The sequence below is a fragment of the Protomyctophum bolini genome, assembly GCF_963924005.1.
Source record: "Protomyctophum bolini genome assembly, chromosome: 12".
Lineage (NCBI taxonomy): Eukaryota > Metazoa > Chordata > Actinopteri > Myctophiformes > Myctophidae > Protomyctophum > Protomyctophum bolini.
In genome coordinates, this window is record NC_137873.1 from 1392089 (window position 1) to 1405099 (window position 13011).

A 13011-nucleotide genomic window follows, 5' to 3' on the forward strand; every position below is an offset into this window, starting at 1 on the left:
CTCACCCCTGCCCACTTTGACAGGCTGGGATGGCTTAGGGTCGACGACAGAGTACAGCATCTTGCAATGCGTCTGGTCCACAAGATTCGATACACCACCAAGATACCCACGTACCTGTCTAAATACTTCCTTAATGTAAACGAAGTCCACACCCACAACACCAGAGGGAGTGCAAAAACCATGTACAACCCAGATTCGGCACAAACAAGGGACTAAATTATTTTCGCTCCTATGCCACCAAAATGTGGAACGCCCTACCAACAGTCATTAAGTGAATCCCTTGACTTCTTCAAAACCGCTCTCAAAGGGCACCTACGGACGGCTGCAATTCGAAACTGGCCCCCGTAAAAACAAATTTACACTTTCAATTGCTGGCTTCCCGCCAGGCTGAAATTTTGTCTGGTCTCCATGGATGGAGGTGTGTCACATTGGTGAGTGATTCTACACCACCCGGATGTCCTAGCTACCACTTGACTCTTCATAACATTGTGAGGCCAATCTCTAGTATGTACATTACGTATGGAAGTACTTCCAGACCACTTCCTCCCAAGTCCAGATATCAAATAACTTCACATTTCTGTTTTCACCCTTCTACTTAAAGTATACAAGTCAAGTCATATTTCAGGATTTATATAATTTCCAAGGAAAGGAAAGGCAAAACAAATCAACAAAGTTAAACATTTATTTTTTAAGCCAATAGGTCATTTCAACAAGTATTAATTGCAGGCTGCTTGTGCTTCAGTTTAAACACATTCGGTTACACTGGAGTTACCAAAAGTTGGATAGCATTGATTGGAGAGGAACAATGTTCAAGACAAAAAAACGCTCTTAGCTCAAAAACATTATCTCATTCTGTATTTATCAAGACAGTCAGCACAGACAAATTTAGACAAATGTACAAAGTAAGACATAAAAAATTGTTCATCCTTTTCCCCATATAAATATCAAAATAGATCCTCTATCATTATGTAAAACTATCCTGATAAGTTTAATTTATTGCATAGAAATGTAGTGACGACAAAAACAAAGAATATACAATTGACACCCCCAATTTGACACCCTCTCAAGTGCAATTTTGTTGTCTACTTAAGTAGTTACAGACAAAGGCTATTTCAGCAGAACACCAGTGTCAAGCAATAAGGGAGTGCTCAGAAGATGATCAGAACCAGTATTAAAAAACAAAGAAACATCAAATGAGCAATAAAATAGTATTCCAAATTTTAAAACAATTTTATGATCATCCAAATGTTTTTCGGTCATGTGAAAAGCTAGCATTCGTAAACAACAGAGCTAATGTAGTCATTTTAATACACTCAAAATGCAGACTTGACCTGCCCAGCAGTGACATACACCCATAAATATACCTACATAATCCCACCTCTATAACACAAGAACAAGGATAAACATATATTGTGAAAATGTCTAGTTCAGCCGTTCAACAGAAAATAGTACCAAAATAGGTTAGCATCACTTGTCGACACAAGTGGAAACAGTCAATTCCTTAAAACAAGTATATACACACAGTCACACACACACACACACACACACACACACACACACACACACACACAGTATGATATTACAATCAAGTTATATCAAGTTAGAAAATCCCATCTGCAATGTTAAATAATTATATAAGTATTCCGTTTCTAAGCAAACCCATTGCTTCCAACCCCTTTTCCAGTTGCGGATTATGGATGGTTGACAAAAAAAAAGAAGAAAACAAAAACAAAAAACAGGAAGCAATTGTTCGGTTCCCTAGGTGGCAACATAGGTCTGCCACTGAGGAAAATTAATAATACTCTCCCCCCCCCCCCCCCCCTCTCCTTTACGATTCTGAGGAGTGGACTGGCAGACACATACATTTTGTATTAAAAGACTAGTGCTGAAAGGCTTGTTTCAGATTAAAGGTCCATCAACTGACTGTCAGGAGACACATCCCCCCCCCCAGTGCAATGTCTAGCATCGAAAATATTATGCATGTGGTATTTCTTTCTTTTACAATTCAACATTAGTTTACCACTTCTGTATTTATGAACACAAAAAAGGGGTGGAAACAAAGGGACGAGTACCATTGTATAGTTCAACATTTCCTACACTCACTGCTAAGCTCACACACGCGCGCGCGCGCACACACACACACACACACACACACACACACACACACACACACACACACAGTCAGACAGACACACACAAAGGGAATTCTGATACACCTTGTTATGGACAAGATGGCTTATTTTTAGAGCCATTTAAGAAGGAAAAAAAAAACTAAAAATGTACATCGTCTCAGACTATTAACTATAAACATCCTTTTCAAAAATAGAATCTCTGCCGGCCGTCCATTCCTGATCACTGACCTCATGCTGGAGAGAGTTGTCAGACCTGGCTAACAACGTATTCTTAAAACGAAATCATTTAAAATCTAATCATTTCAATGATGTCAGGCAGGCACACTTGTTTAACCCAGACCTGATGACGCATCTGTGTCACCTTATAGCTTTTAACCACTTTTAACCATTATTTTAAACTTCAGCTGTTGAAATATAGCAGATCTACAAGCTCATATATCTGCTATTTTTGAAAGATCTTGAAAACGTGTGCAAATCTTTGAATATAATAATCTTTCACAGCAAATGTTTTTAACTCAAATATTTGGAACAACATATTTTCAGATGGGTGTCCGCAGCCAAACACAGATAATTCTGTTGGTCCTTGACATGAAAAAGCTCGAGCACCACTGATACGTCTTTCCAGAAAACTTTTGTTGAATCTGCTCTCAGGTCTTAATGGGTTTAATCAAGCCAAAATGTGTGGTGAAACGCACTCAAGTTGCTGTAAACCCAGCGGTTGTTCTGGTGGTACAACGATTCAACACCCAGATCCCAGGGCCTCCATGTCCTCGCAGCCAGGGGTAGTGGTGCCTTTCTCCTGGCCCAGGCTGCCATTCATGCCCTGAGGATGGAAAAGGCCCCGTTGGATCTGGCACTGCACAGGACAGAGGAACCTCTCCATATCCTCCTCTGTGTCTTGTCCAGGTGCATGGGGGGACGGCGTCTGAGCGGGCATGGGGCAGCGGGGTCTCTCCCTGTCCCCGCGTATCGCGATGTCGTACACAGCGCACTTGTCCTCCGCTTTCTGTCCTTTAAGCTCCTCCTCGTCCTCCTCGTCATCTTCCTCTGGACCGCTCGAGAAGTCCATTGCCTCGCTGTCTCTCTCGCTGCTGGGCACCATGGGAGACCAGCTGTCCTGGAACGCCTCGCCCTTGCCCGCGTCGCACTCCTCCTCGTCTTCGTCTTCCTCCCGCAGTCGGTACGGAGGAATCTCGATGACGACATATTTCTTGGCCCAACCGCTCAGGAATGCGGAGCGGACATCGTTGCCTAGCTGCCCGTTGGTTCCTGGCGAAGGGTGTAGAAAAGACAACAATTGAAAGAACGAACAAAAAAAAACAAAGAAGAAAGAAAAAGGAACCGAATGAAAGTATTAAAATGGTGAGGGAAAAGAGAAGAAAGGAAAGGATATATATATATATTTCGGTCTACTATTTTGGCTCCAGCACCTCTCTTAAGTTTTTTCAGCGGATGAGCGGTGGTTCTTTTTCCATTTTTGCACTCTCAGAGTTAAATTAAGATGAAGGTTTGTGGACAAATGTATATCAAACTGGGGGTCAGTTAAATTTAAAAGGTCGAGAATGACAAACATACACAGTACACACCTGGCAAAGTGGTGGAGAGCTGAGCGGTGGAGCAGGTAGAACAGCCGTTGTTATTAGAACAAACAGCGGCGGCAGCCACGGGGTGGAAAACCTCAGAGAGGGGCAGCTGGGGGGACACGGGCAAGGAGCGGCACTCTCGGCCCGGCAGCTGCTGCCAGTAGCTGCTGCCGGGGGGCTCCTGGTACTGGGGGCCCCCGCCGGGGCCCTGGTGGGAAGAAGGCTGCCCGGAGAAGGCGCTGCTGCCTGGCGGCGAGTGCAGGTCAAACATGTGCGAGAAGACGGTCGTGCTGGGCACGTCCTGGAACTTGATCTTGCCCCCCATGAGGTCCTCGCGGGCGGTGAAGGGGTTGATCTTGGAGGAGGGCCGGTGGTGGTGGGGTGGCGGCGGGTCGTAGTACGGGTCCTGGACGTTGACCTTCCTCCCCGGCTTGCGCGAGAAGATGTCCGACTGGCTGCGGCTGAGCCAGATGTTGCGGCGGGGACGGGGCGACTTGGGCGAGATTTTGTCTTCCGGGAAACCGAGAGGGTTGAGTCTCTTGATGCCCTGGCTCTTCTCTGCACAACGGAAAAGAGTGAGAGAGATTCATCAATCAAGAAGGTTTTATTCATCACTAACTTATACAAGTACAAGCAGCGACATTTGTTCCCCAAAAGTTTGCCGTACAATTTGAATTGTCTTTAACCACATGAACTCGGTGAAAATAGCAGCTGTACAAGCTTGCAACGCATTTCAATGCAAGTCATTGTGAGCTTGGAAATTGTCTATTTTGGTGGAAGACATTTGGTGTAGCGGGAAACAGAACGGGACCAAATATAGACTAGTAGTATAAAGGCTTTAAGTGGTTAAGGATGAAAGACAAACTCCTGTATTTCTCCACGTTAGAGTCGGATTACAATCTAAACCACCAGGTGGCATCAGAGGCCGTGTACAGTCTAAAAGGCACAAAAGGCAATTAAACCCCTGGTTCTCTGATGCTTTGAATGTTGTACTACTGTTTTATATGACTTGCTATAGGAATTAACAAGGTCTGGTGAAGCAGTTATAAAATGTATTTTGGTTTGATTTCTCTCATAAAGCTTTACTTGTGAGTCGAGTTATGAGGAAGGAAAATATGTTTTTTTAACCACTTTCAATGTGGCGTCCTTATTTAAAAAAAATATTAATATTAAAAAAAAATGTACAAGGCCTCAAATCGCTATATGGTGTGAACTTTTAGATCGGCTATTTCCACTGTTGCTTAAACGAGTATTTATAGGGTGTAAGTGGTTAAGTAATTGGCTAAAAGCCTCTGAGAATATAGTCCCACATAAAAGATTAGGGTCAGTGCTTGTTTCATTAATTTCAACAAGGGGTAACAACAAGCCAGACCATAAATTATTTCACAACACAGATGCTCCATGTGGGACACAGAGTAAAAAGGCATACATTATATGATCTTCTTGTCCCCATCTAAAATCAACATGCAGTTAGGATGACAGTGTCCAATATAGGGTAAACTACCCCTATATTCTAGAGAAAAGAAGAAAAAAACTATACACTTAAACCGATACTCCGTAATGTGGAAAACATCAAGATACCCTTTCGCTGTTACATAGCAGACATAACTAGGAGTGAGTTTGGTTTCAGGAAACGCTGATAGCATCAGGCTAACAGAGGAGGGAGGGGGGCGAGAGAAGAAAAGGGACTAAAAGTCTGGTCCAAAAAGAAAAGGAGGTTTCTTGTTGTATAAGCAGGCTAAATGCGCCCTTTGGCCTTAGTATAGAGTTGGCCTGTAACCTATAGCTACGTTGGCTAAGCCATATGCCTCACTGGACTCTATTAAAACATCTCTCGATCAGCCAGATGTGGAAACCCACATTTGTCGCTGGTGTAAAAGAATAAATAATAATGAAACCTGTCTGAACTGAGTGGTGCTGTGTGTGTGTGTGTGTGTGTGTGTGTGTGTGTGTGTGTGTGTGTGCTGCAGTGGTCAATGGGTCTGTGTGTGTGTGCGTGTGTGTGCGTTAGGCTGCTCAACAGTGACACCATAGGTCACCCATCAGTATTTCCGTATTCAAGCGGGACAGTACTGTACATACATGGAGACATACGGACAGACGTTGCTGTTCCTTGGAGTAGCTAGCAGCACCACTCAAAAAGGCACGAGTGCTGTGACATAACCGGCCCCTCCTCTCTCTGCCTCGTTACGAGGAAGGGCGGCTGCATGTTGGGTCTAAACAAAAACAAAGATGCTGCACCACCGACCAGCAGACACGCAGGCGGCCGCATGTCCACTGGACCAAATTAGAAGTGAAACCTGGGCCCAGATGTATCGAGTATCTCAGAACAGGAATGTTAATGCGGGACCACTTTTCCCCCTTAAGGCATGGTGAGGTTTATACGGTCACTGACCAGGGCATTCTCTGAAGGTTAACGCAAGCTCTATGTGTTCAATTAAAAAATAAAAGCTTGAGGAAGTATTACCGAACACATTCAATGAGAACCTCTGAGGTGCAAGATGAATGTTTATAATAGGTCCATCCATCACACACACTGCAGCCAAATACTGCAGAAAACTGTGTTGCAACGTGTTTTTGTGACCTTGTAGATCTGCAATTGTCGCCAGAATGTTCTCCCAAGAATAGGGACGCTGGGGTGCATGTGGTTTAAAACGTCCAGAAATATGTGCATTGATTAAGTTTTTAAATTATAAATTATTCCTGTAAAACCCTAACCGGTGTTCTGCTCTGTATGTAAAGTGTCTTGAGACAACTGGTTGACACTTTAATACAATTGAATTGAACCTGCACTACAGTTGGACCGTCCTTCAGCCTATAGCCTTGTATCAGTGGGACTTTGTTGCCATGTGGCAAAATGAGCAGAGTGAGGTTAGACTGATGGCAAGTATGCATTAAGCAATGGCTTGATCAAACGGATATGGCAGTTACAGCTTTCTAAATGACAGGCTGCAGAAGGCTGGTTGGTTAGCTGCCTGGGGGGCTCGTTATTGGCTTGCTGATTGACTGCCAGAGTCATAAAAAACGTTGAGTGGAGTTGATTTCAGGAGGCCCGTCCTACTGGCAGAATGCCTGTCTGAATGGCTGGCTTTCTTGGCTTGTAGTCGGGGGGCTATAATGGTCTGGACAGGATCAACAGTTTCCCCGAATGACAGAACAGTGAATTGCCTATCAGGCTCACTGGCAAAACATGAATGGCTGTTTGGGTTAGGTAAAGGCCGGGCTTGAGAGACTCACTCTTTGTCATTGGCAGGGTTTGCTGTTCCCTGAACGACTAGTTAGGACGTGGCTGAATCAATGACTGACTGGACAGTGGACACGTGTGTGCAGTCACTGCAGTGCAACAAACAATCACTGTGCACCACAAAACGATTAGCAGGAGTGCAAGGGAGCAGAGAGGGCAAGGGACAGGTTGGTGTCGGGTCACATAGGGAGTCCAGGACAGGGTTACAAGACTGGCTTCTGTCACAATGTTTGGTTTACACAGCTTCCCCCCTACCACCGTCCCCCTTCCAGGAAAACCCTGGTCTGTCCACAATCCACATATGACATTCAAGTCTCAAATGGACTGGGTTAGACCACATAATAAGTGAAAGGAAGTGGGGTGACGTGATAGTAAACACATGGAAGTGACTTTTATAGGCTGTAAATGATGATGCTGGAAATGCAACAGGTCATGTAATGGCCAAGTGCTCGTGTGTCCTTCTGTGCACAAAAACAACACCTATTAAGGATAGGATAAACTCGGTACATGCCTGAGCATTTTTTTTAATAGCCCACTCACACATGAAAGCACGAATAGCAATGATTGCTATTGGAATATGGAGCTATAGGGATATTTCACTTAAAAAAAATAACTTTTGGTCATTGTATCGTCTACTCAGGCTTATATGAACACCCCAGACAGTTTTTAAGTTGCTCAATTCAGTATTTGGATATTTGATATTCATTTTAGCTGCCCCTCCCCCTTCCTATACAAACCCATTGTAACTTCAAACTCCATTTTAATCATGATAGATTCGTCAAAAACATAATAGGTAATAGGACTAATATTGTCTTTCTAATACGTGAGGTGCCTGTTTTCATTTATTCTTAATCATTTATTTGGAAAAGAATAAGGAGGCGGAGGTGGCCGGAGAAGACAAAATAATCGATACAAATTATTAAAAATAAATGAAAACAGTAAATGCACAACACGTAGGACAATATCAGTCACCAGAAAAAAAGGTTGGGTGTTTTCGATGAATGGTTAAAAAGGGTTCGTATAGGAAGGGGGCGGGACAGCTCAAATTAATATCAAATATGTAAATACTGAATCAAGCAACTTAAAATAAAACAGTTGTTTTTTTAAGTGAAATATTATTTCACCTAAAAGGGTTTCATGGACTGAACAGAGAACAGTTTGTTTGTTACCTTTTGGCATTGCCTTTATTTCGTTTATTTCTCGCTCCATCTCCTCGGCTTTGAGTCTGGCCAGGATGTCCTCCAGGTGCATGACGGCGTCTGGGACGGAAGGACGGAGCTTGGGGTCCATCTGAGGGGAGAACAGAAGAAACATGACCATGTTGTACACCTGATACTGTAGCCTACTGTACATACATTAGTGATGAGACTATCTGAAGGCTGACATTACACCACTAAACGGACTGGTCTAGTGGTATGAGGAGGAAAAGGCCAGAAAATAAGGTAATGTTGCCTTCATCATGTAAACCCTGAGGAACGTTGGTTTCTGTATTTTAATAAAAGTATTATTGCATCGTGGCCACTGGCCACCTCCTTTTTTGAGGGGCGCTAGCCCCTCCTATATACAGCTTTTGTCCCCACAAAATGTCCGCAAGACAAACATTAAATGCCATTGACAATGAAGGTTAAATGTACATCATCTTGTCCCAACATGTCTCGTATTTGCCATAGACAATGAAAGGGGAAAATAGGTCAAATGTCCGCCAAATATGACGTAAAATGTCCACAACACAAACATTAAAGGCCATTGACAATGGAAGGAAAATGTACATCTTGTCCCCACACTTATCATATTTGAGATCGACAATGAAAGGAGAAATTAGGTCAAATGTCCGCCAAATATGACGTAAATGTGTGGCAACAGGCATTCTGAATGGCCAGTATGAGATGATGCATGATGATGTACGATGATAAGCGCGCCCCTCACTTCACACGGGTGTGATTTTTATTGATAGATAAAATCAATCCTCAGTAATTTTGAGGATATGGTAGAAGATCCAGCTTTCAGATCCCCTGGACCATAGATATTAAATAAAATATATGCCTCATTGGCCGCTGCAGTTCGCTGGAGCGATGTGTGTGTGGGAAAAAGGGGGGGGGGGGGGGGGGAGGCGCAGGAAATACTGAAGGCACGCTGCGTCGCTGCCCAAGTGACGTCACTCATGTGACTCCTTCATGTTTCTCGCTGTCACTCAAGTGACTACTGGCCAATCACAGCGCGCCTTTTCCGGGACTTGCGTCACTCATGCTTCCGCCCTCTCGTGAACACCCGCCCCAGAGCCGGAAGAGGCGTTATATGTCTATGCACTGAACAGCTTCCAAACAAGAGAATAGTGTATGAAAGTTACGAGAATAGTGTAGAAATGACAAGTAAAAGCAGGAAACTGTGAGACAGCTGATTCACTCCAACATCACTGCCATGTCTGAAATGGTTGAAAAGAAAACCCCAATGGGCTATAAGCACACAGAATAACTCGTCCTACTTCCGGGGCCCCTTTCCTACATCCTTCACAGGTGTTACCGATGATACTAATTAAGGCTCTGTTCCATTTAGTGTGCCGTGGTTCTCAAACTTTTTTAATTTCAAGGACCCCCATAACTCTCAGAGTTACACACCCATACGGGGTCATTTGGAAACCCACTCAAGGACACTTTGAGACCCACTGGCATAGCAGTGTTTCCAGTGTGCCAACACGCACAATATCAGCACCCTGACTCTGTTTGACCAGAATTTAACAGAGCCTTCATTAGTGTCATCGGTAACACTTTTGAAGCGTCAGCCCTTTGGCTGACGCGTCATGATGACAGTTTGAGTGATGGACTAACTGACAGCCCATAAATATTCCAACGAGCATACGGGACATGTCGTTTGGACAGCATGATGATACCGTAGAGTCGTAGACTCACATTGCAGCAGTTGAAGGCCAGCTGCAGGAAGTCAGGGGGACAGTCTCCGACCATGTGCTGGAACGCATGGTAGTCCAGGCCAAAGTTCTATTAGAGAGTAGGAGAGGAAACACAAAAATGAGAGAGAACAGATGTGTGACAAGTTCTGCTCTGCTGGAGCCAACGTCTTAACATGGTCCTTCTGATTGCTGAGCTCTCTCAGGTTTGGCAGAGAACTCGGTAGTATTCTCCAGTAGCAATAGCCATGTCCTGGATCAGCCGTGGACATGGCCCTGTTTGACTGCTGAGTACTATGCTGCTTGGTCAAATGCCCAGATCGCCCCATGTGAATTCTCCACAGAGAGACAGACAATATGCAACCATTGTCTTGCATTTTGCATGGACATAGAACACCAGATATATCTGGGTAATAACCCCTTTGCATTGGCAAACTGGCTCCAAGCTCTATCAAAATGTATGTGGAATTACACAAACGTTTGTAAATTGTGTGTAATTAAAAATGTAAAGTAATTATATGGAATTGAGCCTGATGACTGACATACCGTATATGTACCTACAGCTGTACACTGTACACATTATGAAGACGTGTACGGTTTGCTTCTATTTAAAGAGAAATTTCTACCAAAATCTATCAGAATTATGAAATGATAACGAAAGTCAAGACAGATATGATACAGGCAACATTTGACACTTAAGTCTTTCCTAAACTCATAGTGTATGTTTTTCCTTTCAGTACGTTTCATCCACCCACTTCAAATCCATTGCCTATACGATTTAAAGTTTAAAACACAGGGAATTAATATTGGTGTTTCTTTCTAGTTTGAAGTTTGAACCTGGCCTAGCATTACTGCATGTTACATAATGTGAACAAGAAGACTATTATCATGATGGTAAGAGGGACACAGGCTTCAGAATGATCCCACAATCCCACAAGGAACATGAGAGACACTTTAAGACAGAGTAGCATGGGGACACAGGGAGAGTTATGTTAACCCCATATAGCCTATACTTCGTTCGACAAATGGCCGATCTACCAGCTTGCAACGTGTCGTGTGAGCTTCATGTGGATTAGCAATTTTCAGCGAATGTTCGCCTGTTTTTGCTGATTGCTCACCTATCATCGCCAAATGTTCGCCTATCATGGACAAGGTCAGAAGAATAGGCTCGATACAGTGCATGTGGTTAAAGAGGAGCCCAGGACTCACCTCTGTGCGGGGAAGGAAGTCAGGGTCAGCCTGGATCCTGGCAATGACCTCACACAGGATTATGCCATAGGAGAACACGTCAGCCTGAAGACGAAGACACACACCTTTTAGTACATGGCCCCAATCCATGCCTACAACCAAACCACGGTGCGTCATGCTGGGGACCTTACCTTCTCATTGTAGGGTTCATCTCTCAGCACCTCTGGAGCCATCCAGAATGGGGAACCCACCACCGACAGTTTCTCCCTTTCAGCCCTGAACAGGCGAACACACACACACACACACACACACACACACACACACACACACACACACACACACACACACACAGTTTATGATTCGCGACCATCACTCCCCTCAGTTTTCTGCAAAACAGCGAGCAATGCGCCAGTAACTCCCTCGTTCTGTTTTCCCGACAAGCACGCCACAGTGTTGAGAATATGCAGAGTATTCCCACAGCCAGCCATACACTACTGGCCTTTCATGTTTTACTGGGCAAGTTCATTCAAATACAGTAATGCTCAATGAAGGAACTGGACAGAAAGTAGCTAAGCTTTTAATAGACATAACAGAGACATGGCTCTGGAATGTGTTCATTTGCAATTTATTTTCCTAAAAAGGTTGTCAGTAAAATGTTTAATTAGGCCCTTTTTCCTACCCTCTTGCCTCCATAAGTAGGTCAGTAGAGTCATAGAAATACAGTAAATGCAGCTGTCTTGGTATTTGCGCCAACGGAGAAATCAAGTCGAGGAAGAAAGTTCTTCATTAGTTCAAGGTTGGCAATGGCAAGAGAAATCCATTCACATTGGCACGCAATATTTGATTCATTTTCAAAAGAATGACTCAAGCAGAACAGAGATTACATCACAAATGAGGGGGGAGTCATCAGACGTCATGCAGGGTCAGGCTGAACTAAGCTCGCCTAGACTAGATTTCATTAGAGAGGACCTGTTCAGTGGGGTGCGGAACAGGGAAGAATACCGTGTTCCTCACTGTCAGGTGAAAATACGTTTTGACGTCACGACTCACACAGATCTGAGAAGACTTGTGGTTGACCGTTGACTAAACCCTTCCCAAGGGGTGAGCAGTCAGAGGCACAACATGGGGGGATTTCTATTTGGGCATAATGACCACATTGGGAGAATAGGAATAGTAGGTTTCCAAAAAAGATCATTCGGTAAACCGAAGATTTTAGATTGCAACAATTGTTACTGCAGTGGTTTCATGTTGTGTGTTGTCTGTGAATGATACAGATACAAACATCGAAACATTATCACTTACCTATGTGTTATTCTTTAACGTCTTTCGGTTAAAAAAAGCCAGATGCTTAGCTGTGCTTAGGGCAGTGTCTGTCTGTGTGCAGCCCAGCTGTCATGACAGTATCCTTTCTCTTGTTATCAAAGCACTGAAGTAGAGAATGTGAGCGATGCAGTGTGTTGTAAATGTTAGCGGCTGACCTCTATGTTAATAAATAAACCTTTCCCTTGTATGAGGAAGGAGGAGGAAAAAAAGGACCCAGTCTAGGACTGGGACACTTTCTACTACAGTACCCTTAATCCCTGCTTCTGGCCAAGACAGTTTGAGTACAAATACAGTGACAGTCACTGTAGAAAGTAGTGTTACATTGTGTGTGTGTGTGTGTGTGTGTGTGTGTGTGTGTGTGTGTGTGTGAGAAATGATCACATAGTGATATTTGTCAGTTGAAAGAAGCACTGTCTCCGTTGTGTGTGTCCCCCCCCATATTAGTATGATTATTGTGTGTATGTTTGTGTCACAACATTGCGCCTCGTGGCAGTTGTTTGCACGCACTGTCTCCGTTGTATTGTCCCCCCATTATTAGTCTGATTCATTTATTATTTTAGTAACGTGTATGTTTGTGTGTCACAACCTCGCGCCTCGCGGCCGCTGTCTGCGTTCGTTTCCGACGTTCTGTGCGTTGTT

General features: G+C 43.9%; 1 protein-coding gene across 1 annotated transcript in view; it reads right to left on the reverse strand.

Annotated features, from left to right (window-relative positions):
* Positions 1-668: 668 nt before the first annotated feature.
* tesk2 (testis associated actin remodelling kinase 2) overlaps positions 669-13011 on the reverse strand; it is a 45149-nt gene continuing 32806 nt past the window's right edge. Inside the window, exons 8-13 of the mRNA XM_080778779.1 lie at positions 11241-11325; positions 11071-11154; positions 9866-9952; positions 8129-8249; positions 3719-4273; positions 669-3401 (exon numbers count right to left, since the gene is read on the reverse strand). Coding sequence (XP_080634905.1) covers positions 2872-3401; positions 3719-4273; positions 8129-8249; positions 9866-9952; positions 11071-11154; positions 11241-11325 — 1462 coding nt within the window. The 3' untranslated portion in view covers positions 669-2871. The remainder of the gene's footprint in view (positions 3402-3718; positions 4274-8128; positions 8250-9865; positions 9953-11070; positions 11155-11240; positions 11326-13011) is intronic.